The 18,268-nt window shown below is 35.6% G+C and overlaps 1 protein-coding gene across 1 annotated transcript in view; it reads left to right on the top strand.

Annotated features, from left to right (window-relative positions):
• LOC145997299 (uncharacterized) overlaps positions 1-18,268 on the top strand; it is a 37,892-nt gene that overhangs the window by 14,030 nt on the left and 5,594 nt on the right. Inside the window, exon 4 of the mRNA XM_083134199.1 lies at positions 13,338-13,580. Within this exon, the coding sequence (XP_082990325.1) occupies positions 13,338-13,580 (243 nt within the window). The remainder of the gene's footprint in view (positions 1-13,337; positions 13,581-18,268) is intronic.

Below are 18,268 nucleotides of genomic sequence, written 5' to 3' on the forward strand. Positions count from 1 at the left end.
TGGTGTATTTATTATTTTTTTATACTTAGTACAAATATATATTTTATATATAATAAAAAAATAGCTAATATAAAATAAAACGTCATGAATATTTTTGGGTTTAAAAAGCAACAACATAATCAGCCTTTAGAGAGAATTACAGTAAACATAGATGTATTTAGAGAAATTTATCATCAATTGAAAGGGTTACTTCTTGTTCACTTGAATAGTATTTGGTCTCATGTTGACGAAGATACTGGAAAGCACTTATTTGTATTTAATAATAACGTATCATCATATAAGTTACCTGTTAGTGGGAAAATTCAAATAAACGTTTCTCCACCGAATGCGGCAGTTTTGTACATAGGTCGAAATTTGTATAGAGTTAAACATAGTACATTACTTCCTGATACGTCTTATGATGTGGAAGCGGGTAAATTTTTGTATGCTGAGATAATTGGAGAGTATGATAAATTGATTCCTGTGTTTATCGAAATAAGAATAATCTATCCTCTTATTAATATATAAAATACCTAAAAACAAACAAAAACGGATATATTTGGTAATAGAAGGCGACAGGAGATTCCAGATAATTCCAGCCTGATTGCTAGTTTAGATGTACGTCTAAAGAAACTGAAATCAGATTTACTCATATTACAGAATTCGCTAAATCTAAATATTCAAGCAGAGATTACAAATCTTCAAACTCAACTGATTGATCCTATAGTAAAAATTGATGGAGATTTCAAATCTTTGCTTGAGAAATATACTAATTTAGCTTCAATAGATAATCTTCAGAACTTAGAAGAGAATATTGACAATTGAAAAAAGAACTTGATAAATTTAGACAAATCCAGAGAACGAATACCGAAAAGCTGAAACAGCAATTAAATGACCAGGCAAATAGTATTCGTACCGAACTGCAAACCATCATCCAGAATATCAAAACTCAAGAAGAATATGAGCAGGTAAATGCTAGTATTGCTAAATTGCAAGAACAGTTTCAATCTTTCGAAGTTCCTACATTGCAAAGTATCAAATCTGAATTACAGACAGATGAACTGCATACAGCTATAACAGAAGTTCAATCGAAACTACAGACATTGGAAGATTTTATCAATAATTTACCTTCATCTTCTGAATTAAACGCTATTGCTCGGAGCGTTGCCGGCATCAAATTACAGTTCGAGACTTATGAAGATTTTGTTAAGATACAAGGTACCATAGCTCACATAGAAGATACTATGTCAACTATGAGAAATGAGCTAACAAGTGTACAGGAAACTCTGGAATCGAAACTGCCTGGCATTACTGATATTCTAGCTATAGTTCAACAGCAAGTTACTAAGCTTGAAAGCTTGACTACTGAATCAGAATTATCGCATTTCCATCATCTTATTGACGACATTCAGAGTAAATTAGAAACACTGCAACAGTCTACACCTACGCAGGATGACCTAACGCAACAGCAAGAAATTTTGATAAATGCAGCTAATGCAACAGAACTCGATGCTATAAAATTAACTCTTACCACACTTCAGAATACTGTAGCTGCTTTGCCTATTTCTCAGGAAATCAGAGCTATAAGGAGAAAAGTACATCGAATTTTAAAATCTGAGGATATCAAAAACATTCAAGCAGAAATTGCGCAAATCAGAGAAACTGTTGCTAGTCCCCCAACAATCAAATAATTAACGAACTACATGCATTATTTACAGAAATCAGAAGTCAAGTACACGATCTTGCTACCCAGAGGTTCTAAATTGAAACTTGTAGAAAATTTACAGGAGATTATTTCTAATATTACGTTACAAATTACCACTCTTGAAGCAAGTCAAGAATCTGCTTTATCAGGTTTTGCTACTCAACTTCACGATCTCAAAAAGGAATATAAACAACTGTATATTGATGTAAAAATCAAACCTACCTATGATGAATTGGTTCGTACTATCAACGTCAATTTTATTCTATGGAAATTGTTAGGTTACAAAGTGTTCCAAATGCTTGAGGGCACTGGACGTAAGTCAATGCTGGCAATGTTTACAAATTATATCCGTACACTCAGGTACATGAATTTTTTGTTGATGGTAGTTTACGATTTCTGAAGTTTAGTTTTCTAAAACATGGAAAACATATTGAAGTTCCTCAGTTTACTATAGTGCGAAAAGATGGTATACACAAGGCAGTTCAAATAGCTATGGCATACTGGGATGAGTCTACCAATAAATATAAAGTACATGACGACGAACAATTATCAGTTTTTGTTATTGAAATTGGTGACAAGTTAGTATTTGACATAAAGCGGTTATACCCTGAAGACAATCCTTTTTATGCGATATTCTCACTTCGAACTCGATGTCAAGACAAGATATAGTTCATGAATTACGCAGACCAGGTTGTCGTAACTAAAACGACTGAGTGTGGTAACAAAAGGTATAAATGATTTGTTTCAGGCTGATCTGATTGAGTCGATATTTAGTGAGGGAAGGATACCAAAATATTTACAGACAGATAGAGGGAAATAATTTTACAATTCTACATTTGTTAAGTTAATGCAACAACATAATATTAAACATTATTCTACATACAGTGATCTGAAAGCTAGTATAGTGGAACGATTCAACAGAACATTAAAAAATCGCATGTGGAGGCAATTTACTCTACAGGGCAATTATAAGTGGGTGCAAATTTTACCCGAGCTAGTTCATGATTACAACAATACAGTACACAGTACTATTCACATGAAACCTGCTGAGGTAACCAAATCTGATGAGCAACGATTGATTAAAACTGTTTATTGTAAAAAGTATAAATATACTACCAAGAAGCCAAAGTTTAAAATAGGGGATCAGGTAAGGGTCAGTAAATATAAACAGTTATTCGAGAAGGGATTCACTAAAAATTGGAGTACGGAGTTATTCTCAGTGGTTCAAGTTTTACCAGGGAATAGAAATACATATATCATAAAAGATAATCATAACAAAATATTGAAAGGGAGATTTTATGAAGAGGAACTTAGTAAAACAAAATATCGAGATACATATCTAATCGAGAAAATAATGAAGAAGAAAAATAATTAATTGTATGTGAAATGGTTAGGTCTTTCAGACAAAAGTTGGATAGAAGCAAACCAGGTGATTCTTTGACACCAACATGGAATGTGGTACAGCGTTTACCAGATGTAGATGTAAAAATGGAGAGTTGTTACCTGATAACATAAGATGCCTCATTGCAGGCCCATCAAGTTGTGGAGAAACCACTTTGCTGGTTGATAATTTCTTGCTTGCTCCCAATTGGCTAGATTGAAAAAATAGACACTTGTATGTATTCTCAAAGAGTTTAGAACAACCGAAATACCAACAACTCATGAAGCTGTACGAGGGACTGGGCATAGCTACATTTGCATCAACAATAAAACCTCTCGATCAATGTTTGAAAAATTCTGTTGTGGTATTCGATGATGTTATTCTGGAAAATCAGAATGAAATTAGAAATTTTTTTACACAGGGTCGTCACAAAGAAATAGACTGCTTTTATTTAGCTCAAACTTATTCCAAAATTCCCAAACAAATACTACGAGATAATACAAACTTAATCTGTTTGTTTCGTCAAGATCATACTAATTTGAAACATGTATACGATGATTATGTGGGAGGAGACTTAAATTACAACCAATTTTCAAAATTCTGTTAATCTTGTTGGAACAGCGACGATTTTGGATTTGTTACTATCGACATGACTCGTAAACCTAACAATGGTAAATTCAGAAATAAAATGAACGATTTTTTAAACGTTGAAACGATATAAAATATCCATTAATCAAAATAATAAATATGACGAAACATAAAATAGAAGGTAATTCGAAATTACGAGAGTACTTGTCCAAACGTTTCAAAGGTTGGAAATCAGAGAATCGAAGTTTTTACGAACAACACAAGCGTCAAGACCAACCTATTATCGATGCAATCAGTGGTCTTGGTAAAGAGATTAAGGGTGTTACAGAACAAAATAAAAACCTCATCAATGAATTGGTACCTCTTACTGCTAAAAATTATGCAGATTTCCCTCCTACGCCATTATCCAGTATCCACATACCCCTGGTACTTAAGGAACCACTTGCTAAAGCAGCTATAGAAGAATCAGAGAAAATCGAGTTGGGTCCCCTGGCAAGGGATTATTTGAGTACAGGAAAATTCGAAAAAGATGTAGTATTTGGATTGTATCCAACTATGGAGGGAAATGAAGGTGTAGTATGAAAAATTGGCAAATCTAAAGTTACATTCGAAGGGGATAACATAAAAATTAATTTGGGTGGGAGAAACAGCTGTTCCAGATATCTTGGTACCGTAGGGCTATGGGAGCTCATTACCAAAAAACAACAAAAAAAAATTACAGAAGATGATTATCAAAGTTACTCTGAAATTTTGACACTCTCTGATGCTTTGTACCAAAATAACGATGCCAGTCAAAAGCGTGTGAAATCGAGCAGCGGGGATAAATACAAAAATCTGATTAAACCTATCTGGAATCAACTAAAAACCGGTAGTGGTATAAAACAATGCATTACTTTACCTAAGGAATTTGTATGGGTAAACGATGTGAGAAAACGTATAGATAGGTTGCTGGTTATAGCAGGGGAGGAAAATGCTGGGAACAATAATTTCCATAATGAGAAAATGGGTATTGTAAACATGATTAGTGACAAATTAGCTAATTTTATTGTAAACGATCCTAAAGGTATAGGATACTTAATTAAAATTATCAATACTTTACCTCCTAAATTCTGGAATATATCAGAGGGTCGAGGTTTAGTGAATGATAGATATTATTAATAAACTTCCGTTCGAGTTACACGTACCAGGTTACCAATATTGTGGTCCTGGTACAAGACTTGAGAAATGGATAGAAAGAGGGGACAGGGGTATTAATCCTCTGGATGCAGCTTGTAAAGAACATGATATTGCATACAACACACACAAAGATCTGAATGATTGTCATGTGGCTGATCAAAAACTGGAAGAGGCAGCTTTTGGAAGATTAACAAGCAGAGATGCATCATTGGGTGACAAAATAACAGCGTTGGGTACAACCATTGCTATGAATACAAAACAAAAATTAGGGTGGGGTTTGTAATATAAATACCCTGAATAATAATAATAATAATAAAACAACATGAAACCTTAAGGAGTTGTATACCAAATCCCATATCACGATCTTAAAAATTTAAAACTTAATTCGATTTTAACTAAAAAAAACAACAAGAAAAGAAAAGGCAATGTATAGCCAAAGGAAACGGAATGAAATTATTACTCAGTACGCCACAATTAAAACGATTGCAAAATCCAAGAAAAAAAAACACACAGTGGAGGATTCATATTCAGCATTCCAGCTATCCTGGCTGCATTGAGGGCAGTTGGGAGCTTGGTTGGGGGTAGTGCTGCTATAGCCAAAACTGTGATTGATTCGAAAAGAAATAAGACAGAACTAGAAGAGCAAAAGCGTCATAATCTTGCCATGGAGAAAAAATAGGCAAAGGTGTGAAGTCTAGAGCACTCAGAAAATTAAAAAAAGAAGAAGCTCTTACCAACCAAGACATTGAATCTTTAATTAAAATATTTAAAATTAATCACTTCAGGGGGGTTTTCATGTCTGATTCTCTCCCTAAAGGTAGTCCTCAGTCTCGATAATGTGGTGTGGTGAATTTAGACAAGTCCGAAAACGTTGGTACTCACTGGATATGCTATTATAAACAAAATGAGAATGCTTTTATTTTCGATTCTTTCGGAGGGGTAGCCCCTACAGAATTAATTCGTTACTTGAAACATGTTAAAATTTATTACAACGACGATCGTATTCAAGATTTCGATCAAATTATATGTGGCAATGTTTGCATTACGATGCTCAGAATTTTAAATAAAATACCAAACATCAAATTAAAAGATTTTCAAAAAGCTGTATTATATACTAAATATGGGAATTTTTCATCTCTCCATCGAGACTTCGGTTTTGAAACTACATCTTCACGATGATATTATCTATCCAAAATCCATAGCTCTAAGAGCATTCTACAGCATGTATCTGATTCCGAATGTAACTACCTACAACAATATTATATATTAGTAGGTAATGAAAAAATAATTATTCCTCCTGGACAGTATAACTTATCTACTTTACACTTTGAACTTCCAACCACTGTCTTGCTTTCTCAAAATTCTGTAACACACAGAGTAGAAATTGTAACTACCAATGAAACAGTGGAGTTATCTACCATGGGAGAACTTTTAGGATTCGAGAACAATAGCAAATTAGAACCAGGTATTAGGCACATAGGTAAATGTATAGCAAAATTCTTAGCTATTGAGACATTGAATATTCACTGTAACATTGCCAAAGGTATGATTATCAAAGCAGAAGAAAATTCGATTGGTAGTCACAAGGAGACAGGTATTATTGCTACATTTAAACCGAATTCGGAATTTATGGAACCTATCTTCTATTCCTCAATCCCACCAGTCTATTTCCCTGTTTCTATTGATAAAGTTAATTACATAGAGATAACAATTACGAATGAGAAAAATGAAATCATCGATTTTGCTGGTGCTAATAGCACTGCGATAATAGAATAATATTTAAAATATATAAATAAATACCAAGATGGAAAATATTGAGAGTTATGAATTACAGTCCTTCCCTCCAAACAGGATGATATTTGCAAATTTGAATCAGCCCAATAAAGAGATACAGTATGACATCACGGTAGGGGATGGGTTCATTCATCCACATAGTTCTGATCTGTATATAAAATTTGATATTGTAAAACAAAGTAATGGTGAAGAATATCCCCTCCCCGGGGCTAATGTAAAACTTATAGATAATTTTGTTCCATTCTTATTTTCTCAAATTGAAGTCAGAAAGCATGGTACAGTGATTGACAGGATTGATTGCCCTGGAATTACATCCACTACAGTGGGGACATTGAAACTGTCTAAATCAGAAAGTGCATATTATAAAGTTGGTGGGTTCGAAGCTGGAACAAAAATTCAAGCAAAAAGTCACACAGTACTTTTCCCCATGAGATTGCTATTTGGATTTTTCTCTGATTATAAAGAAATCATGTGGAAAGGTGATTTGAATGTCATATTTCGCAGAGCACCCAATGATCATAATGCTATCATGAGATACAAAACTTTGAATGCAGATGGAACAGCTAATGAGGCTAGTTTACCCGAAGATGCGAAATGTGTGATCCAGTCTATGGAGTTGCGAATGCCTATAGTTGAATTTGAGTCTAATTATGCTCTCAAATACAAAGCCAATATTTTGAAAAATCCTCAAATTCCGATACAGTTTTATACATATCAATGCATTCAGAGGTCAGTGGAGGGTAAATTGTTTGAATTTGACCTTACTAATCAGTTCCAATCTTTTCAATATGACATGCCAGAGTTCGTAGGTGTGCTGTTTCAAACAGGGAGAGATGACAATCAGGCAAAAGATAGGAGCCAGCTTGATAATTGTAAAATTAAAAATGTGTATCTGAAGAATGGCAGAAATGAAGTATTTCCTCGTGAAAATTACAATTTAAACATTACAGAACAAGATCATTTAAAATTATATGAAGCTTATACGAGTAGTGCATTTAAAAGAGTAACTGAAGGTAACATAGACATGTATTATAATCCAGATGAGTTCATAATTCACGGACCAATGTTTTTATAATAAATGCGTCAAAAAGAAAATTGGTAGTTATAAATGATCGAACTAATATTAAATTAGTATGTGAATTTCATGAAACTCTACCTGAAAATACAATATGCAGTGCAATTTTAATTGTGGAGAAATCATATATTTATGATGTAAAAAATGAAAGAGTGATAGAAACATTTTAATAAGAGAGAATAATATATAAAAACAATTAGACTACGTGTAGATTTTTTTTGTTATTTTCAAAATTTTGGTTTGATGTTAGGTTTATTATTTTTTTCACATGTGTTGAGTGCAATTATTATTAAGTTCTAAACTAAAGTGCCCCCAAGGCAAAGTATGGATTCCACACTCGGGAATACACCTCTTGTCGTCGTGTGGATACAGGGCTATTTTTTATTTTATTCGTTGTAATCTCATGGTTTGAGCTTTGTATTCTATTATCCTCTCGAGGTATCCTCGACTGTGAAGAAAGGCAACAAATATAATCCTGGAATGTTAGTTTGCTTTCCACGGTTTCTTTGCACGTTCCTTTTGCTTTCTTCGTGACGCTGCTCTCTGTTCTGAATGCATACATCTACGAAAAAACCAGCAAACTCAACAATAATATCACCGTTACATTCATCTTTGAACTTGCCGAGAACCTTCTTGTTGTGGGAAGGAATTCCAAATCTGTTAGGTTGAGGGTAGGAAGAAGCGTCGAAATACCCAAGCATGGAAGGATGTTTAAGATCTTCGTAGAGGTTAGGTGTTTGTATGTCATAAATAAAACTATCGGTGTCTATGTACAAAATTGACAGCTTATCATTATAGAAAGGTTTCATAATATTATATGAAATTCGAACATGTACAGTTTCGACAAGTCGAGAACTGTTGCACCAACGTAAATAGGTTTTCTGAATTTTATTAATTTTATATCTAGATTAAAAAGTGTTAAATTCTCGTTGTAAATTTTTCGCGATTTGAATCTAGGATTAGATACTAATTTTCTACATTTATTAGTATCTGAAACCAATTTTATGTCTATATGCTTTCTGACATTCTCCATCGTTTTTCCATAAACGGCATTATTCATTAGTTTATAAAAATCTTTATTTAATTCTGAAATGGCAGTTGTTCTATGTCTCGTGTTGGTCTCAATATAAGATTTTAACCATGGAGAGTGTTTGAACTTAAGAAATCTTCTCACATATACTACCTGAACACCCTTCCCAATCATATCTCTCTTTCCTCTCCAGAGTTAATATAAACTTGCTTTGATTAGAATCAGGTGCACATTTAATTTCGGGAGCCGGAGGTAAATCGGAAAAAGTATCATGCAAATTTTTTTCTAAATTCAATGTCTACCTCAATGAACAGACCAAATTCACTATCGTCGAAATGATTAATATCAATTGAAATGGGATCCATCCACTCGAATCCTCGGAAGTTTTTGTATCATTGCGAATCCGTAGAGATTGTTTACGTCAGCGTAAAATATGTAATTCGAAGGTCGATTTGCATCGTATTGATTCTCAGACATGTGAATATTGTTTGCTTTTGCATGTCTCTGCGAGCATTGCACCATCCCCCCACGTATCCCCCTTTCTATAAAAAGTAACATGTCCACGTCCGATATAAATTCCAACTTGATCCCGGTCTGGAGCAACATAGCAGACCACGCCAAACCAGGAAGACTGTAGAAGTATGCTGGATCTAATTTATAAATATTTATTGCTGTTCTTCTGAATACCTGGAAAACATCAGCAAGTATTGTTATGTCTAATTTGAGATATGCATCGTGATAATCCCCGAGAGTATTGCATCTCACTTCCTTCCATATTAATTTCGCATGTTCGTATTCTTCATTCGTAATTCCGGTTTTTTAAGTTGAATGAAGAATTCTTTTTGAGGTGGAAGAGTGTCATCGTCAAATTTAGATTCATCGGTTACATATTCGTAAGGATAAATGCCTTTACGTTTAATCAGTTCTACGTGTATGTTGGGAAAACTAGCTTTTGTAATTTTGAATTGTTCGTCTGTAAGTTTACTTGCTAAAGCATCGAGACTTGCCGATAGGAATCTAAAAGAATCTAGAAACCTCATTTCTATGATTTCATTCGTTCCTGGAATTTTAACTTTTTTACTTATAGAAATATAACGCTCTTCGTTTTGAGCAAGAATATCTATTTTTTGCGTATCGTATCCAAGATTCCTAATTAAAAAGTGGAAGTCGTAATTGGATCCATTGTGAAAAAATATTGGTACGAATTTAGGCTTCTGGATCTTGAGGTTGCAGGTGTTAGATTCCACTAATGTAGTTTCCGGTGAAATGATTATGGTGAAATAGTTTCCGATTCTCATCCGTGAAATGTTGATCCCACACCGGACATGTTTCAATGTTATTGTAATATTGAAGTCCATCCCTAGATAATGGAAGCATTGATTTCGATTGGCATAAGAAGCTGCCAATGTTCTCAACCTCTTCCACCATCTTTTTAAAAAAGAGTTCAATAACATTCGGTCCGCGATATATATATGGTTTATCTATCCTATCCTGCCAAACAACAACATATCCAAAACTATTTGGATCATGAAGATGGTACGGTGTTGTGGAAGAAAATTCTGGATCCGGATCGCAATAAGACAATGGTTTGAGAAAAGCCTCAAAGTCTGCAATGATAATGGCCGGATGTTCCAACAAGGCCTTGTGCATTTGAAATTCTTCGAATTCATTTGCTTTGGGCATCCACATGCGAGCCGGTCTGTTGACTCCACAGTAGATTTTATGTACAGCAAGTTTTTGTTTAGCAATTTCTTGATTTTGGAAATGTTGGTAATTACGTTGGTCACGATCCTCGAATACGGTTAAACACCTTGGACAAACTTCGATGTGTGCATGAAACTTGGTTGTTTGGCTTCTGATCAAGCGGGAGAGTGAACGAATTAGCGTGTAATGATGAACATCATCGTCAGCAATAAGAATCAGATTGATTTCTATGGTTTCGTCATCAACAATATTAGTTATCCTAACGGGATGCACAAAATGCTTAATTGAAGTATACGAATATACATTTATAGCTAATCGTTTTCCTTCTCCATTTCGTACTCTGTTTTCAAACTTTGTTATGTCGGAAATAGCAACAGGGTATTCGATGCCTGTCATAGCATATTCAATCTCGTCGATATATTGTGTGTAGTGACTAACCTGTTCCGGATTATTTGAACAATGAATCGGGTGAAGCGCTGCTAAAATGCACCACATAAAACACTTATTATCAGTGTTATGAATGTTCAGCACGGCTCTCTTGTGCTGAATTTCTACTGGAAGTGGAACTTAGCTCGAAGCAGAAAAAGTTGTAAATTTGTTTACATAAGCGGTTAATCTGTGAGGACTTCCACATAAAGACCAACCTGATCCCTTAGCCTCGAATTCATCGTGTTTCCTAATCAATTCACTAGTAAGATTAGAATAAAAAACATTCAAATTATCAATGTCTACCAAATAAAGAACTTATTTTTTCGTTTTGTGAAAGAAAATATTTCTTGTACCATCGGTTTTCTCATATTTACAGATTAGATCATCATATACTTTTATGGAGTTGTTTTCCAGTTTATTTCTCAGAATATTTATGATAGATGTTTTAATTTCACTCAAAAAACTAGAAATATCACAGCTTGGTTTCGAAGTAAAACAGAAATCCTGGAGTTGGTCATTGAATGCAGATCTAATCGGCTTTTGGTCATTAGACATCTTAATTTGTTTGGAAGTAGAAGCTTCAGTTTCAGGATGATCAATTTTTCTTTTCAATCTTCCATGTCCGGTTGATACTTTGCAAATTTTCAGGTGTTTACTTAAATTAGCAATGCTAATTATTTTTCCACGTGGAGTACAAGGCTTAGTAGGTAACAAACGATTTATTTTTGAACCTGTTTCGCTACATCTTGCTCTATGCTTGCTAATATTACTTTTGGAGATTAATTTCCCACAAATAACACATTCGATGAAATTGGTAGATGACATTTTTTTTAATATGCTTTAAGTAAATAACAATAAGACGCACAATCAACTCAAAATTCAATAAGATTATATTTACTAGAAAAAAACACTTTTAAACTTACGATAATTGATAGAATGTAACTTAAAAAAAACAATAGTTATAATTATAATAATTTTTTTTCAGCTCTGGTATTTATATATTAATTTTCTCGGGAAAAAATACAAAATTCAATACAAATATAAATTCATACAAATTCAGTCTGTGTGAAAAAACGACTTGAACCACCTTCAAAATAAAATAATTTTAGCTATTACGATAAAATTTTCAGCTGTGTTATTTATACAAAATTTCCGGAGACAACAAGTAACATCTGATCACACCAAAACTCAAGCTGATCGAAATTACTATGAAAAAAATCACTTGATACACTTTTTAAACTTAAAAATAATAAATGATATGTAGCTTTAAAATAAATTAAATACTTAACTTTTAACAAACAAAATATGAGGAGCACTGCAACAAAAGGTCCGTACTCTTCAAACACTCTCACGATACTGACTGATCTGTAATGCGATGCAATGCTGCGTAATAACTTGTTGCAAAACATTGCGCAATAGTTTACCCTTGCGAGCCATCGCAATATTGCGTAATAACTTGTTGCATAACATGATGTAATAGTTTACCCTTATACAAAATACAATGAAAGAGAGCTTAATATGGATCATCACAATGTTACGTAATGTTACGTAATTTAACTCGTAAGAAATTATGACACTCGTACCAAGTACGAGATGAAAATATCACAGAGTTGCAATAGTATAAAATCGACAAAAACATCGTCAAAATAGGTTTTCTATTGTGCTTAAATTAATAAAAATAATAGGCCTCGTACCAAGTATTACTTTGAGGGAATCTGATTACACTACTCAAATAGTAAACAAAAAAAATAAAGTGAAAGAGGTGAAAACGAAAATGTAGAGAAACAATGGAAAGTGGAAAACGGGAATTGGGATTCAAATGTAACAGACAAATTACGAGTACCTAATAAATTCTTCTACACTCCAAAATGAGGTCGACCCCTCCCCCTCCCTATTGCTTGACCCTCCTAACCCAGGACGTCCCAATTCAGGAACTATGAAGAAAGTTCCGAATCCAGGAACTGGTTTTGCTTGAATTGGAATGTTCCCAACCTAAACCGCTGCCTCGGGAGGAAGGGTGGAGGTAAGAACCGGGTTTTGGAGGTTCTTATGGTTACTGCACGTTATCCTGAAATACGACGTGCATACACACACACACACACACACATAATACATTTATATGTATACAACTATATACCTATAGTTCCTGAGTTGGTAAGACATTTCACTGAAATATCCAACTGGTATGGGCCAGTTCCTGATATGGCACCGTCTTCAATGGAATTTCCATAGTTGCTGAGATGGCACTGTTCTCATTGGAATTTCCATAGTTCCTGAGATGTCACTGTTCTCATTGGAATTTCCATAGTTCCTGAGATGGCACTGTTCTCATTGGAATTTTAATAGTTCCTAAGATGACACTGTTCTCATTGGAATTTCCATAGTTCCTAAGTTGGGAAGTAGTGAATCGGTAATAAATTGTGAGTTTCCACGTTTGCTAGATCCCTCCGCCACTATCCAGCTCTTTCTATTTCAGTGACGTTCACCGTCCCACATGGGATCCACCGCTACTACCTTTTCAAGGAGAAGACGGCGAAGACATGGGACGATGCCAAAAGAAAGTGCGAATCCGAAGGAGGGTACTTGGCGGTCGTCCAGAGCGAACTGGAAATGTTCATCCTTCTTCAGTTCATGATGAACCGCTGGCCGAAAGGACAGGTCATTAGATACGCTTGGATTGGTATGGAGAAGAAAGGATCCAAGTGGAAGGATATTTTTGGTGAGTTTTGGTTATCGCCCAATGACGCGCGGAAAAACGCGGCATCAGATTGCAACAAACGCGTTTCCGGTAGTCCTATAGGTAATTCTTTTACCTCATTAGATGAGTTATGAGCCTGGGATATTTTATGCGATATAGCTGAGATGTCTTGCTTCATACGTTCATCAACAAATTCCTACAGAACAAGCAGCTATTCGAAAGGCATTCGCAGCACGGCTGGTGACTTTACAGGTTTTTGTCCTAAACACTTTCGCTTGCCGGAGCTAAACGAAGAAACGCGAAATTACACGAGAGGGGCATTTGGAGACGCGGCCAACGGATATTTTCCACCGTGTAAACCTGCAGACTTATGGCACGGAAATTTCGCCAGTTTCGCTGTAGTGGGCGTACACCATTTGATTTCAATAGAAGCAGACAACAGAAGTTTTGTTGCTTTCTGTTGCCGCGTTTCTTCACGTCTCAGTGGGCGATAAGCTTAGTCTCAAGAGAATTAGATTTCATTATTTGTTTTTAGGAAAATCATATGTATGTGCATATTTGACCAAACTGTTTGAATTGCAAGGGCCTACCAAGTGCTGTGGGTTGCAACAGGGTGCGAAATAATTCACACACGCACACACGCACACACCACACACACACACACACACACACACAGAGAGAGACACACATGCGTGTGGGGATGGCTGGGGTGGAGATAATAGATTTATAATCCCTTTACCAACCGGTTAAAAATGTCAATAAATTACAAAAGAGTTAAAATGATTTCATTATGTATAAGTTTTTAATTTTTGCTCTCTAATATAATTTATTTAGATTTCATTCTCATATTTGTCATGCATTTATCCTTTACTTTTATTGTGCACATATTGCAAGTGGGGTAGATCTGTCAATGATTTTCGTGTAACATATATATATATATATATATATATATATATATATATATATATATATATATATATATACATACATATATATATATATATATATATATATAGATAGATAGATAGATAGATAGATAGATAGACAGACTACAAACTATATTGCCAATAAACATTTAGGGATTTCTAAACATGTATATATATCATGGGTGATAGGTATATTGTTACCATTTACTATGAGTGTATGTATGGCTTTGTATTGTTTTGTCTTGTAAATATCTATTTGTGTGAGGTATCTCTTTATTTGTGTGTATGTGTGTTTATATATATTATTAATTATGTATGTATATTTAAACTGTATGCAAGTCTCCCATAATTGGAGAAGCTTTCTCTGTTGGAGACAACTACAATTAAATAAATAAATAAATAAATAATGACAGGACATCCTGTGTGTGTGTTTCAACAGGATGCTGTTGCAATGTTGGGCTGACTATCTATCTCTCTCGGAATACAAGATTTTATACTTTTACGATATTATTTTATACTTTATACTTTAGAATCGTTTCTTTCGTTATGGTGCTGCACGAGATATATTTTCATCGTAATCAGTACCATTAGTGTCACTCATTGTAACAGCAACAGCGAACTTTACCGAATCACTGACATCATAAAACTGCACCCGTTCTTGTCGAAACGATTTGTTCCCAATTCAGGATTTCCCAACTCAGAAACTATGGAATGAAAACCGTGCCATTTCAGAAACTGGTCTCTACTACTTGGATATGTCAGTGGAATGCCTTTCCGACTCAGGACGCGCTATTAATTGCATTGAGGAAGAATGAATTGGTGTTTGAATTGATTGATTGATTGATTTAGTTTATTTTACTTCGCGTTTTGTGCCTCTTGGCTAATTTGCGAAGATGGGGATGAGTGATGAAATGATGAAATTGATGAATGGACATTCACAAACAACCAAGCCCGACCGGGATTCGAACCCGGGACCCTTGGCATCGCAGCGCGATGTGCTAACCACTCTGCCATAGGGTCGGGCAATTGGTGTTTGAAATAGTTGATGTAACTGCTAACCTAACCTACGAGGGCAAATGTACTACAGCCATCTTTACAAACTGACAGCAGCTCCGTGACGCGGAGCAGCCGAGAGTTAACGCTGGGCCGCTCCAAGAAAAAACCTATTGCATTGAATGTATATCTCGATTATTCAATCTCACTAATATTCCGGCTGGAAACAAATAGGAGCAAAGACTTTTCGATTTGCCCTCGTACAAGAAAAATATTTGCAATATACTAAGAATGCATTCAACTGTTTGAACACGGTCAAATGAACCACGAATAACTTGAATGGACTGAAATTGCATATGTACACGATCAAAGAAGAAATGGATAAGTTTACATTTTAGCAAAACGTGGTATTGTGTACGGCACGAAAATAAATAAATAGACTAGTGATTAACTCAGCTGTACCAAAATAATAATTTTCTTTCCAAAGAAAGATGTAGGTCATATACTATAAACTCAAAAGGAGTGTGATGTCGATGTATTTTCTCGGAATTTATAGTCTAAATGTTATCCGAGACACCAGACAAACAATGTTAACACAGCAAGATAATTTTACAAAAATATCATTTCCACAAATATGCAGATAATTGTTGTTGTTCATCTAAACTACAATTTAAGATCAACACAAAATATTATGTTCTACGGTTGGTTGTAAAATATATTTTCACTGCTGTAGAAATGTACACCATTCTTGTATAATTTCGATTAAATAAATACAGATCAGAATGTTCCATTACCTCACCTGTCCTTTCTCGCAAGTCTCAAACACGTATTGCACATTCCGCGCAGTTTTCTCGTCACCACAGAATAGAAATAAATAACATTCTGTACCACAATAGCGTGTGTTTTGATTGGTTGACAGTCTGTCAGGAAAGGCTTTAATTAGAACCATTCCTGTTTAGAAATTATTGGACAGTAACCACGAATGCGAGAAAGAGCAATACTCTGACATCACTTATTTTAAACATGGCATTCAACAACTTGTTGGTGATTAATTTGACCGTTTACAAACAGCTTCCGAGAAATGAAGGAACTTCCGGTAAAGTACAGTACTTTTACTGCAAATGGATATACATGTACGTACAGTGGTGGAAGAAAGTTCTTCCCCATAAGACTTTAATGGCAGTAAATAATGCCGGAAAGGTAGGCAACACACATTGCACCTTTAGATGATCGGGTGATTCTGTCTGTCTCAAGGAGCAACTCGTCTTTCATGCAATAGGCAACAGACACAGGAAATGTAGGATTTTTGATTTTGATTTTGATTTGTTGTTTTAAGTCCACTTTATGCACAGTAAGGCTAATCGGGACTGGACCTACAGTTTAAAGTGGGATCCGAACCACTTGTGCCTCCACCGGGTATCAAACCCAGGACCCCTTGATTACAAGGCGAAGACGCTACCACTGCGCCATCGGGGAGGCCCCGGAAATGTAGGAAAGTCACGGGACTTGTTAGGTGGAATGTTGTTCGTCAGAAAATCGCCTGTTCTCAATGCAAGTCGCAGAACCGACAAGAGCTACACGTTACATGTCCGAAAACGATTCTTCTAAAAGCGTTGAACGAAACGCTAAAATAATTATTGCCTTAATTACAAAGACTACTATACTATATGTGCCGCGGTAGCTCGGTCGTTAGGGCGTTTGATTACCAGGCGAGAGATCTGAGTTCGATCCCCGACTGGGGAGAATTGGAATTTTGTCCACCTATTCAACTGGCTCCGGCGCCCACCCAGCTTCGTACAAAGTGTGTACCTGTAGGAAACTCAGGGGGGGTAAAGGGACCAGGGGCGTGGTGCTGATCACATTATCCTTCAGCCGTAACCAGAAAGTGTGGGGCCCTAAATCCACACCCCTTACACGTCTTCATGAGTTGGTGCAAAGCACAAGTTAGCACTTTACTTTTTCATTTACTATACGTCAGATTTTGTCGGAACAGAACTTTCTAATCTCTACCTGAACTTTCTTCCAAGCTCCGTAGGGTGGCCTCTCCGATGGTGCAGTGGTAGTGTTGTCGACTTGTAATCAAGGGGTCCCGGGTTCGATACCCGGTGGAGGCACATAGTGGTTTAAACTGTAGGTCCAGTCCCAATTAGCCTTACTGTGCAAAAAGTGGACTTAAAACAACAATTCAATCAATCCATCAAGTTCCGTAGGGATGGAAATAGACTGCAGTTTTTCTTGACACAATTCATCCATGTTATATTTCGTTATAAAAACCACGGCCGATATGCTGTGTGTGTGGGAAAGGAGGGTATAATTGAAACATGTGAGGTGATCCTTTTCCCACTACTCCATTATACGATCCTTCGTATCCAAAATAACTCTCTATTCCACACACTGAAAATGTAGCACTTCCTACATCTTAGCATGCAAATATCTAATAGCAAAGTAATGTGTAGGCACATATAGTGGTTCGGATCCCACTTTAAACTGCAGGTGCATTCCCGATTAGTCTCACTGTGCATAATGTAGACTTAAGACACCAAATCAACCAACCAACACAATCCCGTTATTGTCCAGATTATCGAATCCAGAACCTTCGCCGCGAATAACATAAGCAGGAAGACAATGTGAAATTACCGAACACAAACAGAACTTAAAACCTACAACGGATAGATTGGATTAAGTCGACGATACAGCACGCGTTCTGAAATGAAAAAGAATACGAAAGTTGAAGGACCTCGATACACACACACACTTTTGCTCCCCTCAATGGTAAGCTATGCTTCTTGC

Source organism: Lepisma saccharinum, chromosome 13 (assembly GCF_977018435.1).
Source record: "Lepisma saccharinum chromosome 13, izLepSacc3.1, whole genome shotgun sequence".
Classification (NCBI taxonomy): Eukaryota; Metazoa; Arthropoda; class Insecta; order Zygentoma; family Lepismatidae; genus Lepisma; species Lepisma saccharinum.